Source organism: Columba livia, chromosome 20 (genome assembly GCF_036013475.1).
Source record: "Columba livia isolate bColLiv1 breed racing homer chromosome 20, bColLiv1.pat.W.v2, whole genome shotgun sequence".
NCBI classification, from domain to species: Eukaryota; Metazoa; Chordata; class Aves; order Columbiformes; family Columbidae; genus Columba; species Columba livia.
The window spans coordinates 4,936,861-4,953,865 of NC_088621.1; the positions used below are offsets into that span (position 1 = coordinate 4,936,861).

At 55.6% G+C, this 17,005-nt stretch overlaps 1 protein-coding gene and 1 long non-coding RNA gene across 7 annotated transcripts; one reads left to right on the forward strand and one right to left on the reverse strand.

Moving 5' to 3' along the window:
- Positions 1–6: 6 nt before the first annotated feature.
- Positions 7–14,959, forward strand: LOC110358554 (uncharacterized). The gene is made up of 4 exons (XR_010467269.1): positions 7–1,338; positions 3,071–11,636; positions 13,959–14,042; positions 14,665–14,959. It is a non-coding gene; the product is annotated as an uncharacterized LOC110358554 (long non-coding RNA).
- LOC102092161 (apoptosis-inducing factor 3) lies at positions 5,667–13,662 on the reverse strand. Of its 6 annotated transcripts, none has more exons than XM_065036417.1 (19): positions 13,422–13,661; positions 12,592–12,642; positions 12,285–12,394; positions 12,089–12,198; positions 11,645–11,689; positions 11,482–11,563; positions 11,239–11,351; positions 10,748–10,834; positions 10,215–10,306; positions 9,861–9,991; positions 9,178–9,293; positions 8,693–8,764; positions 8,287–8,350; positions 7,753–7,829; positions 7,554–7,671; positions 7,331–7,429; positions 6,798–6,873; positions 6,243–6,347; positions 5,667–5,885 (listed from the first exon to the last, which is right to left on the reverse strand). In XM_065036417.1, the coding sequence occupies exons 3-19, from the start codon at positions 12,379–12,381 to the stop codon at positions 5,720–5,722; spliced, it is 1,650 nt and encodes a 549-aa protein (XP_064892489.1). In that variant the 5' UTR covers positions 12,382–12,394; positions 12,592–12,642; positions 13,422–13,661; the 3' UTR covers positions 5,667–5,719. The 6 variants fall into 6 exon arrangements, with proteins under 6 accessions (XP_064892489.1, XP_064892485.1, XP_064892486.1 ...); XM_065036413.1 differs by having other exon boundaries at positions 12,573–12,642; XM_065036414.1 differs by having other exon boundaries at positions 12,573–12,688.
- Positions 14,960–17,005: the final 2,046 nt, after the last annotated feature.

Below are 17,005 nucleotides of genomic sequence, written 5' to 3' on the forward strand. Positions count from 1 at the left end.
GTGAGTGCCGGTGCAGGGAGCGGGGCCAGGGCATCCCCCGCCACCGCCCTCCCGCTGTTCTCTCCGCGGGACCCAGCGCGGTCCCCGCAGGCTGCGGGGCTGGGGTGGAGAGGGGGAGCCGGGCACCGCACTGCCCGGTCCCAGTCTCTGTGAGCCGGGGCCACCGCCCCGGTGTGTCCCGGGCTCTGCCGCCAGGCGCGGGGCCGCCGGGCGCAGCTCTGCCCGCGGGGAGGCTGCCAGGACACCATTCCGCGGCTGGACCCCGTGCGGCCCCTTTAAGGGCGCAGGGGGCTCCCTCCGGGCAGCGCCGCATGGCGCGGCGGCGGCAGCGCGTGGGAGTCACGTGGGCGGGACGTGGAGGCAGCCTATTGGCCCCCGCCCCCTGCCCGCTGCAATCAGCTGTTACTGGGGCGAAGGGCAGGAAACGTCCTTAAAGGGGCACCGCACCCCTGAACCCCGCCCCCCACCCGGCTCGGTCCGCAGCAGCTGGGGCGGGAGCGCTGCGGCTGCCCGCAGGGCTGTGGTGGCCCCGCTCGCTTGGCCTAGCCGGGCGGCCGCCGCCCCCGCCCTCCACCCCCGCGGCTGGGGCGGAGGGTGCGGCCCCTTTAAATAAGTTGTCCAGTCATCGCGCGGCGCTGCCAAGTCATCGGGGTCAGCCGAGTTCCCGCAGCTCCGCCCCCCACGGCCGCCTATTGGTGCGCACGGCAAGCGCTCACTTCTGATTGGCCGCCGACTTAGAGCAACTTCTCGGAATCGGGGCTGTGTCACCGGCCCCAAGCGATGAAAGGCGCGGGCGGCGCCGCCCGAGGGCGGGAGGGGGCGGCCGGGGCGGCCCCGAGACAGCGCCGCGCCCCGGCAGGAGCCTCCGGTGCGGGCCGGGCCCTTTCAGAGCCGCCCTCCCCCCACCGCCTCCTTCACCCTCTTGAAAATGCCAACTCACAGCACGCGGGGCATGCCGGGAGCGCCGCGCCGCACTACACCTCCCGGCATGCCCCGCGGTGGGGCGGGCCCAGCCGTTTCCTAGGCAACCGCCGGTTGGCCAGGGGTGAGCCCAGCGCTCCCCCAACGGGGTGGGCGGGGCAGAGAGCCGGCTTTGCCTTCCCATTGGCTGGGTGGCAGCCGGTGTTTGGTCGCCATTGGCGGGAGCGGACAGCACTCGCGGCGGGGGCGGGCGCGGCGGGGGCGGGGCTCGCACCGCCCGTCCCGGGAGGCGATTGGCCGGGGGCGGGGCCGGTGGGTGGCTGCGTCATGACTCCGCCAGCTGATCCGAGACGGGAGCCGGCGCGCGGCGGCGGGGGGAGCGGCGGCACCGGGTCGGGTGGTGGCGGCGCCGCGCAGGTGGGTCCGGCGGGGCTGCGCCGGGGAGGGCGGTAAGGGCAGCACAGCCCTTTGCGGGGCTGCAGGTGCGCGGGGGTTTGAGGGTAATCCTATCGCGCCCGGTAGTCCCGCCGGGGAAGGTCACCTTTCCCCGAGGCCGGGCGGCGGTGGGGGGTACGGCTCAGCGCGACCCTCTCGGGACTTCGCGGGCGCCGCCTGGGCCCGGTGGCCTCGCCCCCGGTGGCGGCAGGGCGGGGTAGGGGGGGTTGGGACTGGGACCGGGGCGCGGCCCCCGCTCCGGGGCTCCCGGTGGGGCGGGTGGGGCCGCGGCCGGGGCCGCGCTGCGACGGGCAGTGGCCACCCCGGGGGTGACCTTCACTCCGGGACCGGGTGGGGCAGACTTTGACCCGAGGCCGCTCCCCGCCGTGGTCACGGACCGGAGCATCCCGGGCAGCGGAGGGGGCAGGAGGTCGGTGGGGTCCCCCGGCGGGGAGCGGAAGGACCGGCTTTCCCGGGGAGGAGTTGTCTCTTTTGGTGGGGAGCGGGAGTTCGTCTTATCAAGACGAGAGAGGGAAGGGGGGCGACCCGGTTAAACCGGGAGGGGAGCACTAGTTTGGGGTACAGTGGGTCTTATTAGTGGGGTGAGCTCCCACCGGGGCCCTCTCCGGTGCCAGTGAGCCGAGAAGGGATGGGGAAGAGCCCTGTTACCGGCAGAGCCCCCCCCGCCAGCTCCCGGAGCCGGTGGCTCAGCGGCGGGTGCTGATTCACGGCCCGGCGGGGGTGGAGCGGGGCCGGGACCCGCTCGCTGGAATCCGGACCAGATGTACCCGGCACGCCAGGAATGCTCGGCATCCCCGGCAGGCCCCGCCGCCGCCGCTGCGCCCCGGCCACCGGCCCCGCACCGGGAGCGTTCCCGCAGCCCCCGCCGTGACACCCACCGGGACCCCGGCCATCCCCCGGGGCCAGCCGGCATCGCCGGTGCCTTTGGGGTGACGCTGGCGGGAGGATGCTGTGGGGCAGTTGCTGCGGTGACCGGCTGTCTGTCCCCGCACTGGGGACATCTGTCCCCGCACAGCAGTGCTGGACACTGGGGGCTTTCCCAGAACTCGACCCTCACGGCTAAAGTGCTGGGGGGTGTGAAAATGGGGGGTTTTTCCTGAGTTGAAGGGGGAGCAGCGAGGTCCCACACCAGGCCCCCGGGGCTCATGTCCTCGTTCTCTGACAAAATAACATGGAAGGAGGCTGTGCTCCCCAAAATGCCTTGGCAGCAGCCACCTGACAAAGTGTCTTTCCCGGTGGGCGGCGTTGGCCCCTGGCCAGGTGGTACCCTGCCAACCTGGGGTGAGCAGGTGGGAAATGCCTTAACCCCCACCTGCAGTGGCCTCCCTGCCGTGGCCACCGGTCCCTGCCAGAGCAGGTTGCCTTATCTCTTGTTTTCCAGCAGAAACGGCCTTGATTTCTTTGTCGCTTGCATTTTAGGGATGGCTGCAGGTGCTGGAGTTGACACACCGGCTGCTTTGGGAGAGGGGGAGGGATGGGAAGAGTGGAGGTCAGATATGCCTCTGGATCCCCTGGAACAGCAGGGTGATCCTGTGGGATCTCTGCCCCTGGGGGGAAGGACAAGGCGACAGATCAGGACTTGGTGCTGGGGTGGGGGAGAGAAGCAGCTCTGTCACTTGAGGCGGCTGCTGTGGGTGATGTCTCAGCTCGTCATGGTTCGATCCTGGCTCTGATGTGTGTGTTCCCTTCCCAGGTGCTGCCCTGCCGCCCTGCTCCTGGCTAACCAGCACCAGTTCTTCAGTGGCAAGCTTTATGTCCTTCTCTAGTAGCTAAAGCTGCCAGTTGAAGAACTGTTGAATGTAGCCACTCGCTTCTCGTCACCGGTGCCTTGAATGTCAGCTGGATCTGCGCCTCGAGTGACTAGGATGGGCCAGTCTGCAGCATCCCGTGGATTTGCGGGCTGAGGATGAGTCCGACTGGGATGAAGAAGTCTCCTCTCGGACTCCATACGGAGCCTTGTCTGGGGATTGCCAGGCAGCCCTGCCAGTGGGGCTGTCAAGCAGGGTTTCCCCCACTGGTGGGGTGGCACTGAGTTGAAAGATAACTAGAGAAGACCGAAAGAGGCATTAAACTTTCTGTTTTGTTCAACAGTTCAGTTTTTAGGAAGTTTGTTGCCTGTGGGGTGCCTGGACCTGCCGGGCAGGAGGGTGGTGGGGGCTGCAGACCCACAGGTTGCTGGGGTGGGCATAGCACTGGAGCTCAGTCCCTGGCTGATGCTGCATTGGTCTCCACGGGTGGAGGGTTGGTTGTTCAGGCCCCTTTGGTTTGTCCCAAGCAAAAGAGGCGACCTGAGGCTGGGTGTAGCTTGCAGGACTGACCTGCTGCTGAGCCCAGGAGCAGGGTTAATCCTGCACGGTGCCAGGCAGTGGGATGGAGCTGGAGGAGAGGGCCGGCCCCACACCCACACTGCCCTGGTGCGGGTTGGGGCCGGGCTGCCGGGAGCGGGTGACTCAGGGCCGAGTCACGCACAGCCCCAGACGTCTGTTCCGGGAACCATGGTCCTGCAAGGCTGGGCAGCCCCATCCGCAGCTGGGACTGGGCCAGGATTCCCAGTATTTGGAGCTGGCAGCACTGAAAAGGGCCCAGGTGAACCTTGCTGGGCTCCTCTGTGGTCCAGGTTCTGCTTTGTTGAAGCAGAAGTCTGTCCTAAAGGAGACTTGGAAACTGCTCTCCAGGGATGGAGACCCCCCCTGCCTTGCACTGGGTGAGAGTGGAGCTGTAGAGCTCCTCCCCTATGGCTCAGAGCAGAGTGAAATGTCTGTGTGGACCTAGTGAGGGCTCCTGAGAGCCCCTGCACCCCTAGAGGTGCCTGTCCCATGGGGCTGCCAGGGCCACCACCTCCCCTGGTGGCTGGGGAGCAGAGAGGTGTCTGGGTGCTGCTGCTCGGGGTCTGCCAGGAAGATCACAGCTTGTCCCAGCTCTGAGGGTGAGCAGGGAGGGACGACCCTGCGCTGAAATAAGTCTGCAGAGTCTCAACTAAATCTGCCTGTCTGAGTTCCAGCTGCTCAAGGCATGGCTGTTACCAAATTGTGGCACTTAGCAATGTGCAGAAAGTGGTCTGGCGTCCGTTAAGTGTTATAAATGGGGAAGCCTGTTGTCCTGGGGTCCTTCCTTCTTACAGAGAGCTGGTTTGCTTGATGTGTGCTTGCTGATGGCTACAAGAAGCCAAGTTTCTTTGGGATCATTGTGACCCAGAGTGAGCAGGGCTGCCTGAACCCCCTTGCATCGCTCTCTGAGCAGAAAGGACTGTGGATGGACACCTCTGGCTTGAGGCAGAGTCGACCTCTTCCACCACAGCTGCCCTGCTTCAAGTCCATACAAAATAGCCAGCACCTGCTCAGTGCTCGACAGGTCCTGGAGTGCACCAAGGGGGCAGAAAAGTCGTGAAGGTGTGTGTGCAGGATACTCAAGGGCAAGGAGGAGCAGCTCCCGGGCTGTGCTCACCCTCCCGTGCATCACAGTGTGGTGCTGTCAACGCTTGGTGTGGAAGGGAACTCTCTATTCCAGCCACCAGCATCTCCACCCTTGCGTGCCTTGGCGTTGGGGTAATGATTAGATTTGCTGCTTCCTCCTGTTGCCGAAAAACACCGACCCGACCTGCTGAAAACCAGCTCTGTGCCCAGTAAGATGTGGTTATTTCAGAGTAGAGAGTTGCCCTAAGCAGACGCACCAAGCTCCTGAGGTCAGGAAATGTAAACCGCCACCTTTATAGTCAATTTTTCAGATGTGAGAAGGTGCCAGAGTGCAAGTTATTGTATTTAGTGCAAAACCAGCACCCTAGTATCTCACCTGCTGGGCAAACAGGCTTGGGCTCATGGTTAACCTGCATTTAATGTGAAAGCAGAGGGTTTTTAGGGTGACAAAGTCAGTGTCCCTGCAGGAACTTGCCCAGCTCTCAGGGTTTACTCTTCCTCCTGCAAAGCCCCATGTGACCAGTGAGTAAGTACAGTGTTTCCTGTAGAAAGCACAGCTTTGCTTGCTGCTGCCTTGCAAAAATCCAGTGACTCTTTCCTCCAGCATCAAGGCTGCATTTTCTACAGCATCTGGTCACCTCCTCGAAGCATCCAGCACGCAGGGACACGGCGGGAGAGGAGACACCAGCCAAGGCTGCTGTCAGGGAGTGGGAATCGCTTGCTGCAGCAGATATTGTGATATTTGAGGCAGCTGTAGCAATGCCCGCAGGTGCTGCTGGCTCAGATGGGATGGCAGCCCTCTGTCCTTAGGGGTAAGGTATTTCGTGTGAGCTCCTACACACAGACTATCTAGTTCCCAGCTGGGAGAGCAGCTTGCCTTGGTCACAGCTCCCCTTGCTGGGAAAAAGTGCTTTTTGCAAAGCAGAAGGTCAGCGTGACCGGTGTGCTGAACCCAAGCTCCCTGCCAACAGCCAGCGAGAGGAGCAGGAGGGGCTGGTGGATCTGTGAACGTGTGGCTGCTTCTGCCTGCTCAGACCCTCAGCTGAGCCCCAGGACCTGAGCGTCCTCCTCTTGTCCAGCCCAGCAGGTCCCTGCCTGGAAGAGAGGGGAAAGCGCTGCTTTGCTCTGCCCCAGTATGCAGGCAAGCAGCCGAGGGCTGTCTGCAAGCACAAAATGCAGGTGCTGGGTTCAGCTTTGCTCATAATTTTATTTCTCTTGTGCCACGACAGGAGGATGCGGAGCTGGTAACGCTTGCTTGACTCTGTGCCACTCACGGCAGGGCGCGTACCAAGCTTTCTGCCAGTGAGGGTGTATTGCAGACATCGCAGGCCCTGCAAGCAGGAGGTATGTTGCAGATTTGCACTAAATTATCTTTGTGTCTCTCAGTGGACTCTGCTGGCATGGGGAACACAGCGCAGTGCCACCCACCAGCCTGGTCAGGGTGTCACTTACTCTGCTTCTTCTTTAGAGATTTGTTTCCCCGAGTATAAAACTTCTGCAATCAGGGACACCATGGGGTCACAGTTCAGGCTGGCGGCTGCAGTCACGAAGCCATCCCTGAAAGGGAAAGCGGAAGAACGTGGATGTCCTCACTGTACATAGCTCAGCATGGCAGCATCCCCATGGCAGCCTGGCTGGAGCCCAGCTGTATTTTGGAGGGCTCAGAGGAGGGTGGCTGGTGCTGCAGGGTGTGCGGGTACTTGTGACAGATCGCCTGGTGCTGCTGGGAGCTGGGCACCGAGCCTGGGAGCAGCGGGGCAGAGGGAGAGGAGATGTGTCCCAGGCTCCCTGCCCAGCTGGTGTCTTCGTCAGAGCTCATTCTCTTCTCCTTCCCTGCTTCGGTTTGCTCTGAAACCACCTCACTGCTGGTTCAACAGCCAGCAGCTGCCTGCAGTGCGTGGCCATGGGAGGTGATGTGGAGCCTCTGCAGGCTGTAAGGGACAGAACCATGTCCTGTTCCCAGGGCACTGCTGTGTCAGGGCACCAACCAGCCACAAGTTCACTCACCTGATGTAAAAGATCAAGAACTTCTGTTGCTCCAGGCTGCCCTTCACAACAGTGTCCGTGTATCCCTTCCCGCAGCCTAAGAGAGACAGAGAACATCACAGCCCACTCGGGGAGCCCTGGTACCACAGCTGGCACCTGTCCCACCTCAGTGTCATCACAGGTAGGGGCAGAGGGGACAGTGACTGGCTGGAGCTGGGAACAGCGATGGGGAGCGGACATAGACACCGTGAACAAGCAGAACAGACCCAGAAATGCAGGACTGCGTCATGACCCCAAGCCTCTCCTTGCCTTAGAGAGGGAATTTCTTCCTCCTTTGTGACCTCTAAGCCACCGGAGATCAGAAAGAACAAGAGCTCTGGGTAACCTGCTGGCCCAGAGCTCAGAAACAGGGTTCACAAACTCAGTCCAAAACTTGAGCTGCTTCAGGTAAACTCTGCACCCCCTGTGTGTTTACAAGCCCCAGACCCTGCTGGTGGATGAGCAGATGGGCTTGGAAGCAGTTCAGCTCTTCCCATCTCTCCGCCTCCTCCTACCTGCATAGCGGATGCTTTTGCCAAGCATCCTGGTCCAGAAGAAGGGGACAATGTGCAGCTTCTTCTCTCTCTTCAGCATGTTAAAGGCAGCAATGTGACCTGTGATGAGCCAGGAGAAGAAATAGTTTTGTTGCTTGTAGGTCCTCAAAAAAGTGCCCTGTGCCTCTTGTTTCCCTGCTGTCCTCTCTGTCCTGTTCCTCCCATGCCCATCTTCCTGTCTCACCATGGGCCTCTGCCACCTGTTGGTGATGGATGCTAGACTGTTCCCAGCCGAGAAGCTCTACAGGAAAGGAGACCACATCCCCAGCAGCGAAGACATTTGGGATGTTGGTTCGCATGTGCTGATGGGACAAAAAGCAATTAGTGCAATGATGAGAGGGACGGGACTGGGTGTGGACCGAGAATGCTCAGCTGGCACTTACTAGATCCACCAGGATGGCGCTGCTGTCATCTCTGGCGATGGAGGTGCCCTTCAGAAATGTGGAGTTGGGGACCACTCCTGCAGGAAGAGGAGCAAAGACAAATGCAGCAAAGCTCGGCAAAGGCAGGGAGGAAATTTGCCTTGGCCCTACAGCAAAAATGTGTGTGTTCAGCCTGCTTGGAGCCCAGCAGCTCACAGCAGTGACTGGTTCTTGGGCTGGTGCTGGGCTAATCCAGGGGCAATAAAACTAAGGTGCAGAACAAGGTGTGCTCTGATACCACAGCAGGGACCTGCGGAGCTCAGCAAGTGAACCAGGGTCACTCTGAGAGCGTAAGTAGCTCCTTCCTCCTGCTGCTGCTTGTGGGCTGCTGATGTTCTCCAGGTGCTCAGGGACAAGAGGAAGGGTTGGATGACAGCAGAGCAAGAAAGGTACTGCAGGGAGCGGTGTCCTGGGGACGCACTGGGGTGCTCTGGGCTTGCTGGCTGTTCTCCCCACTCCCAAAGCCACCTCCCTCTCCCAGCTGGGCTCTCATACCTATTCCCACCACTACCACATCGGCAGGTATATTCTCTCCACTGGAAAGAACAGCCTCTGTGACCTAGGAAGGAAGCAAGAATCGTTAACAAAGGGTTAAAAACTCTGTCCTAATTCCTGCAGTCTCCCTGCTGCCTCATTCTTTGCTGTCTTCTTTCTTCCCCAGGTTCAGATCACCTTGTCCAACTAATGTGTGTTGCCAGGAATGTAAGAGAAAATCACACTGATGTCCCTGAGATATGAACAGATACTGGTGCCCTTTGAGTTCAGAGTTGTGCTCAATGAGAAGAAATGTGAGGGTCTAAATGTGGGAGAGGAAAGCCTAGGTGAAGGCACTGGCTTATGCCTCAGTTTGTTTTTTTTCCCCTAAAATTAACAGTTGATTGATCACAATGGCATGACTGACCTTTCCATCCTTTCCTTTCAGCTCACGGAGTTCTGTTTCCATGTAAAACTTCACCCCGTTATTTTGCAGCATCTGAAAAGGAAGAGGAAGCTGGTTGGAGTATTCACAAGGAAATTCCAGGCTGTGCTGCTGTAAAAAACAGCCGTACCCAGCCAAAACCCAGGCAGGCGGCTCAGCTGCTGCGGAGCGGTTTCGTTTGTGTCCCTGGCTGGTGCAGGCTGCCTGGAAGCCTGGCTTTGATGCCCTGGTCAGGACTCTAGGATGAAGCAGGGCTTGGGGATGAAGCTGAGCTGGAGAGTGCAACTTGTGTGCGAGGGAGGTTGGGACCAGCTGTGTGTGTGCAGCTGGGGCTGTGAGAAAGTTGGCTGGGCATATGAGGTTGTCACTCAGGACAATGGCTGGATTTCCCAGGCCATTGCAGATCACAGGGCTGCTTGGGTAGCATGTGTTCTCCATCCTAGAAATTAGCAGCAGGTTTTCCTCACCTTCATGGCGACACCTCCAACCTCAGGACCCAGCGCATGCTGGAAAGGGAACTCCTTTTTTTCCACCACTGAGACTGCACCAGCCTTGTCTGAGAGGAAGGCAGCGATCTCCATTCCTGCAAGGGGAAGGCATGCCCGAGGTGAGCCTGCTGCAAGCAGGAACCTGCACCTTCCTCCTTGGAAAGCTTTTCCCTTTCCAGGTGAGGAGAACAAATCTGATGTCGTGCCACTGTTGAGCTACTCCTCTCTGCGTTTCTGGGCTGAGGTATTCAGCCTCCCTGTTCTTTCTTCTCATGCACTACAGACCTGGATATTAGGAAATGCAAAAAACACCTTCTAGCTGTGTACAAAGTAGCTCCCTTTCCATGCCTTACTCCCTCACTTTCCCAATGCTTCTAGAGAGTCCAGCTCCTCTGAAGGACAGTGACCTTTTCACAAGGCACATTTCCCTCTGTGCATATCCACAAATTGTTTATAACTCTCAAAGTTTATGGCTGTCAGAGGAAACAGTGAGTATGTGCTATGTAACACACACTCCCACCAGCTATAGGGCTCCAGGGAGAATCCCAGCCAGGCAATGAACGAACATCCCTTCCCTGAGAGCCCCAAGTTAACCTGCACATGCAGCAAAAGTGGTTTTCAAGGCTGTCACTGATGCCTTGGTGGCCACTCCAGCCTGGTACCTATGAATGAAGCTCCTACGATCACCAGATTCCTCCCAGTTGCCAGCTCTAAGATCTTTCTAGAGTCTTCTGGGGTTTGGAGAATGCACACGTTCTGCAGGTCTGCACCGGGAACTTTGAGGTAGCTGGAACTGAAAGAGAGAGAATGCAGATACATCTTATAGTCAGAAATGAAACAGAAAGGATGGAGTGGGAGCACAAGCCCATGCAATCTCTCGGCTGTGTCACCCCATCCTGTCATTTTATCTCCTACCACCTCCCTCACACACACCTCTAGAAAACCCCCACACTCCTGTGTTGACCCATCTTGTCCCATCTAAAATTTTGTGTACAGCAGATGCTTTGTGTGCTTACTGGCTGCCTGTTGCAATGAGCAGCTGATGGTACTTCTGTGAAGATCCATCCATGAAGCGGACCTTCTGCTTCTGGAAATCCACCGACACTGCCTGCATGAGAAAGGAGGCAAAGATCAGACAGGTACCTCTGGACCACTGGTGCCCTGTCACATCAGCTTGTTCGCTTGCCTGTGACTGCGTGCCCAATTTCTGGACACTCAGGTGAGATGAGGAATGCTGGGGTCCTCTCTCTTACTTCCTACAGGTCTTAGGCTTTAGGATCGCTCAGCGACAGCACCAAGTCCGGGTTGCTCTAAGGCTGATTTGAAGGCTCACCCTCTTTGCATGGGATGGGCCCATGGGTAGCACAGATGAGTGTTACACCCAAGGTCTGCACACCAGCTCTTGGAGTGCTGTCCCAGAAAGTAACGCATGTACTTAGGCAGAGCACTAATTTATACAAATGTAGCCCTATGCCTGCAGGTGTGGATGTCCCCTCCCCATGGCAGGTACAGGATCACCCATTGAGAACTGAATTGGTTGCTCTTGTACCTCTTTCTCTGTCCACATCTCTATACCACGAGCACTAAGGAATTCAGGTTTCCTGAGGTAGGCATCCTCAGCTTTCAAGTTCATTTGCTGGAAACAAAGGAGAAATATGAAATAAAGCACTTCTTGCAGCCAGCAATACTCTTGCAGTGTTTATTGGGACATAAGTTTGCATAAGAGGCAAATTTTGCATTAGTAAATCACAGCTCCCCACATCATCTTCCTGTCCCTCCTCAGAAAAACCCATCAACTCAAACTCTAGCAAGAAGAACTCAGTCAAAGGGGGTAAAACCATTAGCTTATGGTGCACTGTGATCAAGGACTTTCTGGGAGGAGGAAGTGAGATGTTAGCTGGAAATTATACCCCTTTTCCTCGTGGGTGCCTCAGCACGCCTGCTTTGTCAGAACGGCTCAATTTCTGTCTGGCCAAGAGTGTGGGCCGTGTCCCTAATTCACACATGGTACTCAGAGTCCTGCCCTTCTCACATACAAACCTTGCTCAGTTTGGATTTGTCATACGGAACATGGTTCTCTTTGGTGGCCATGATGATCCTGCCAGTAAAGCCCTCTTGGCGAAGTGTCTCTGCACACGCGAGGGCAGCCACACCTACAAGAGATGCTCATCCCAGCCCTCTTATATGTCACTAAGGAGTAGGAGGAGGAAGGCACGTCCTCCCTGGAGAAGAGAGTGGCAGCTTACAGCATCCGTGGAGAATGCACAGTATCACTTCACTGACCTCCTCCCAGAAGCAGCATCGTGTCGTAGTTGAGAAGGCATCGCATGCTTGTGTCCTTCACTCTCCGACTGCTTTCAAGATCCTAGAAGAAAATGAGAAATGCTGAAATCACACCTAGCCCACAGTGCTGCTTGAGCTTAGCAACAGGAGGTAAGGTTAGTACCTTCTTTTTTGCTGTAACAAACACCTTTCCATCTTCCACTGTTACCTGAAGGGGTGAGAGTGCATTTAAGCACCACATTCATGAGGTGGTGGTGGGAGCTTTTCTGGGAGGTTCTGGTCCAGTGAACCATCTGTCTCTGATACATTGAGAGTGACTTGTAGGGATCTCGGATGGCAAATGGTACTGAGGAGCTCGTGAGCTTTTCTCCTCATCCCAAGGGCAGAAGAGCTGTGCTGGCTGTACAGCATCACCTTTGATCAAACAGAGCTTTAGGACAGGGCATTAGATGATCCCAACAAATCATCCCATGTGTAGCTCTGTGTGACCTGGACCACAGAACCATGGCCAGGACAAGGTCTTTGTAGCTGACGTAAAGAACATGGTGCTTGTGGGTGGTATGGAGGACATGGCTCAAACTGGGAGCAGGAAGAAGCGAGAAGTCACCTTAAAGCAAGGAAGACAGTCCAGAGCAGGGTATTCCTCGATGTCTCCAGTTTTGATGTTAAAGCAGGAGCCATGCCACGGGCAGCGCAGCCTCTCCCCTCTCAATACTCCTGCAACAGAAAATCCCCCCACAATGGAGCTGTGAGACCTGACCCCCCTGACACAGCTTCTCCCCCCTGCACAGAGCCAGGGTCACCTTTGCTGAGTGGGGCGCCATAGTGGGGACACTTGCTGCCCAAGGCACTGAACTGCTTCTTGTTCCTGACCAGCAGCACTGGGTAACCGGCCACCATCACCTCCAAGAGCCTGGGGGAGAGGTGGAGAGGTGGGTACCCAAGGGAGCCAGGGCTCTATCCCTCACAGCAGACATGCCGCCCCCTCAACCAACAGCATGGTGGCCAACAGCATGGCGGCTGCTGCCATGGCGACTCCAGCCCCGCTGTCTGCAGGCCAGCCCTTGGCCTCCCCACCACTGGTTACTCACTCTCCATCCCCAATGTCACCTTCCTTGCAGACTTCAGCGGTGACAGTGTCATCGCCGCCCATGCCGGTGGCTGCGGGCAAGCAGAAGGAGGGGTTGGCCACCATGGATGCTGTTGCCTGCAAGCGCTTTCACCCCCCCAGCAGACAATCCTTCCCATGCATCCTCGTGGTCTTGCTGCAAAATCCCACCCCAAAATGTCAGGCCACCACCCCTCAGCTGGGAGTGGGCTGGCACCACATGCTCAAGGGGTACCAAACTCCTGGTATAGCAGGAAAAAATCCTCAACTGGTGGAAAATACACATTTCCTGCATTTTTTGACTTTGTCTCCAAACCTGAAGCCCATTCCTCTGCCCTTCTCTCTTTCAACCTAAACCTAATTTTTGTTTTCAGCCCCATGTCCCATTAAACTCAACTGCAGCACAGGGTGAGTGAGCAAATATGATTAATGACTGATGTTGATAGATAGGATTATTTATGGCAAGGTGTTGCTGCCATATCGCATGGTTTCCCCAAGTCCGAGTCCAAAGGGCCGCTCGGAAACCTCTCTGACATTTGTACAGAGATGTTATTCTCACTAGTTGTCATGAAAGCAGTAATCCCTGCCCAAAATTCCTTCTGGGCTAGAAAACGGCCAAAAACCTTGGTCCTTAGCACTGTTCCTGCCTTAACAATCAGCTGAGAGGCTGTTTAAAAATCTCCCTCTCCGTTTTGGATAAAAAAGGCAAGAAATGGAGCAAAGGAGGGTCAGTCAAGGCGGGTTTTAGTGCAAGGTGGTGACTTGTACCTGCAAATCCCCATCATGCTGCTACCCCACTGGTCCCATAGGAGAAGCATTGGTGGGTACTCACCCGGTCCTGCCATGGGGGGCTCTGGTGACTGTCCCCTGAGTCGGAAAGCCATCACCGTCACCGTTTGCGAGCTTCTCCTCTGCTGAGGTGACACCCTGGAGTCTAATCACAAGTGTTCTCCCCACCGCCAGCCCACAGCTGGGTGATGCTCTCCCCAAATTGCACAACATCCCTGTCCATCAGGAGATGTATCTTCTGGAAGCAGCTGCCTATCTGATTTCTGCAACTGGTCGGCACCTAATTAAGTGTATTTTGCTTGGGTTTAGAAATGCATAGGGATTAAGAGCACGTAAGAATTATGGCGCAGGTGTGGCCTAAAGGTTGGGTGTGTTGCGTGTAATGTGAACAGAAACTGAGTGGATGCAGTGATACCCCACTGCGACTTCCCATCGCCTCTTTTCTTGATGGAAAGCACTCTAGCTCAGTGTGGCAAGTTTTTGGAGCACTTTGGAATGATATTACTACTTTTAATGTATTTATATAACATTTGAAAATATTTAATTTCATCTTTTTTTAAGACAGAACTTCTCTCCATAGATTTTAAGGAACAGGAACTGTTTGGCACCTCTACAAGTGCCTCAGATGCCAATTCTGCGTGTGGTTCAGTCTGCCGATGCCCAGGTACGTGGTCCTGCTGTCGCTTGGTCCATGAAGGATGGCACAGAGCAGTGAGCTGCTTGCTGTACTATTTTTGCAAGAGAGTGGGAGTTGCAAGAAAACAGGAGTAACACCTACGCTGTTTGTGTCTACTCCAGTTCTTATCTCTATTTCACAGTCAATATGTTTCACAACCTCAAAATATGTCTCAAAATTTAGGGGGGGGGGAAGTTACTAGCAGTGTGTTCCCATCATCTCCTGGAGCTTTGCAGGGACTGTCTTTCTGCCATGCAGCACATTCTCAAATCCATTGTGGTGCGGGGATAAAAAGCCTTGGGTGGGCACAGCCTGGAGAGGACAGAACACACAGGGATGCTGGGTAAGTGCAAGCTGGCTAATTTGGGAATCAGATTGCTTCGCTGGACCCACCAAGCCATGAGCACATCTTTCAGTGCCAGGGCGCTGCCGTGTGAGGAGTGACCTTCGCCCGCAGGCAATGCACGCCCATGATGGGCCCAGGTGCAAGGTATTTTCTCACAGTGCCAAAGAGCAGCTTTTGGGCTCTGCCTTCCTGGCCAGGAGCCTGAATGTGAAGCAATTTGGCTGCTGAAAATCCCTTTTTAAACTCTCCGTAATTATTCCCCAGAAGCGCGTTCCCACGTGGAGAAGCAGCAGCCCTCGTAGAGGCTTTCTCTGACTCAGCAGAAATCACTGAAAAATGTTGTTGGCTTATGGATGAAAGCTGCAGCACACCGGCAAAGTGGCAGGTACGAAGGCATGCAGCTGTGGGAGGCTTTGGGACGGGCCAGATGGAGCGCGGTCCTGTGTGATGGTGTTTGCGCTGTGGGGCTGAGCAGCTGGTTTGGCTGCTGGATGCAGACAAGCACCTGAGTAAGAACTTTTGTAAAATGCAAAGGGATAAAGGCAAAACAAAGTGTCAACCTCTAATGACAGCGAAGGACAGAGAGTTGAAAAGGGTGTTGGACGTAAGAGGGAAGGTTTGGGTTAGCGGCAGCGATGCTGTGTTACTGCACCGAGGAACGCACAACATGCCCTTGAGGGATTCAGGCAATGGGATGGTATTGGAGGCGGATTTTTGGGAAGATGCTCTGTAAGCATCTTCTGGCCATCTGTTAGCTAATCCAGAGGCAGATACTCAGTGTTTGGACCTTGTAACACACAGCAGGATTAAACATGGAAAGGTAGTGAAAAGAAGTGGTGTCCTAAAACATGACAGAGCCCGGGCAGTCACTGGAAATCTCTGACCGGACCTACCATCCATGTTGGTGTTGACTCACATGAGCTGCCCTTGTATTTTATTAGATACCTTCACTTTCACTGTGTCCCTCCAGTGTTGTCAGCACTCTGGAAAATCCAAGTTAAGAGGCAAAGATTTAATGGGGGTAGTAGCTCTCCTTCCTTCAAGTCCTTCCTACTATCAGCTGGTGCAGCTCATTTTTCATGCCATGACACAGCCGTGGCTGTATCCTCATCCTGTCCCCAGCTTGCTCAGGTCAGGCTCCTGCCCTGCCCCAGCAGACCTGCTCATTTTAACCCAGCATTACCCACAGACTCAAATAATACTGAAGATTGTTCAGGCACAGGAAGAAGAAGCGAGGTGAAAACTGCAGCGGAGCTAAAATGATTAATGGGACACTGCTCTCAAAACAGCTTGGTTTGTGATATTAATAACAAGAGAATTCAGGAGGGAACCTAACCTGTTCCAAGCTGTGGAGCCAACGGCAGCAGGAGATGCAGTTGGGAATCTCCTGTGCTTATATTCGTAATGCAGGAGGAATTGAGTGGGCTCAGCAGCATATGATGCTGCACAGAGTGGGTGTAGGGGCTGAACTTGTCTAAATTGCAAAAAAAAAAAACATGCAGTCATATACACATCATGATGTAACCAGAAAGCACATAGATATCTGTAAAAATTACTTAAGGTTGAGAATGGTGAACTAAGCAGGGAAAAAACGTTTGTCCCACAGGGACATGGAAAAGGAAATACTTAGTGGGACTTAATTTGCTTACAGGGTAAGAATAATTAGACATGCTGGTTTACATTTTCTTCCTAAACATTCATGTCTGACAGTGGTGAGAGATGGGATACAGGCTGGGTGGGCACCTGGCCCCACATTTCACTGTTTGCCACAAGGAAAGAAGGAACACGAAACCTTACTAACAGCAGTAAATAAACAATTCCGAAAGTAGACAAATTTTGGGCATGTCAGCTACTAAAAGCAGAGGGGAAATATAAGAAACTGCCCATGCTGCTGTGCAACCGGAGTGAGAAGGAGAGAACATCCTTTGCACAACCAAATCATGGCAGCTGGTCCAGCCCAAGCCCTTGGGAGGCAGCTGAGCCCGTGGCATCCTTAGAGACGCTGTACTGCTGTCACAGGTTTCTCCTGCAGGTCCCTGGTGTCAAATTCTGAGAGAGAGAAGAGAAAAAAAAATAGAGACCTGGCGAGGTGGGAAAAAAAGGCCAAAAGCAAGAGCATCCAGAGCACCTGGTTCACTTTGGGAAAACAAAGATTTCAAGCTGCCATGGGGTGGTTTATCATGTGGGCTCTGCCTGGGTGGCTCTGGCTCTTGGGTGAGAAGGACATCCCTGCGTGCCATGCCTGTGCTCAGCCAGCGGCTGGCACCAGAGCATCCCAGTGCTGTGAGGCTCCCAGGAGACATTGTATTATTCAGAGAACCATCTCAGGAAGGATTATCAACCTGAGGAGCAGAACACTTGCAGGGCTGGTCAAAACACAGGGGGAGGGAAGGGAAGAGTCTTCCCCTCGTGAGGTTCAGCTCATAGGCTGGGCAGGGTGAGTGGACAGGCTGCGGTGCAAAGCCAGATTATTTCCTTCTTCTGCCAGACAAGATCAAGTCCTGAGGTCAGCGGTTAAGTGATGCACACTTTGGCATTTCTTGCTTTAAATCCTGAAGCTCTGAGTGTGTGAAATGGAGCAAAGGACTGGGGAAAAAGGTAGTAA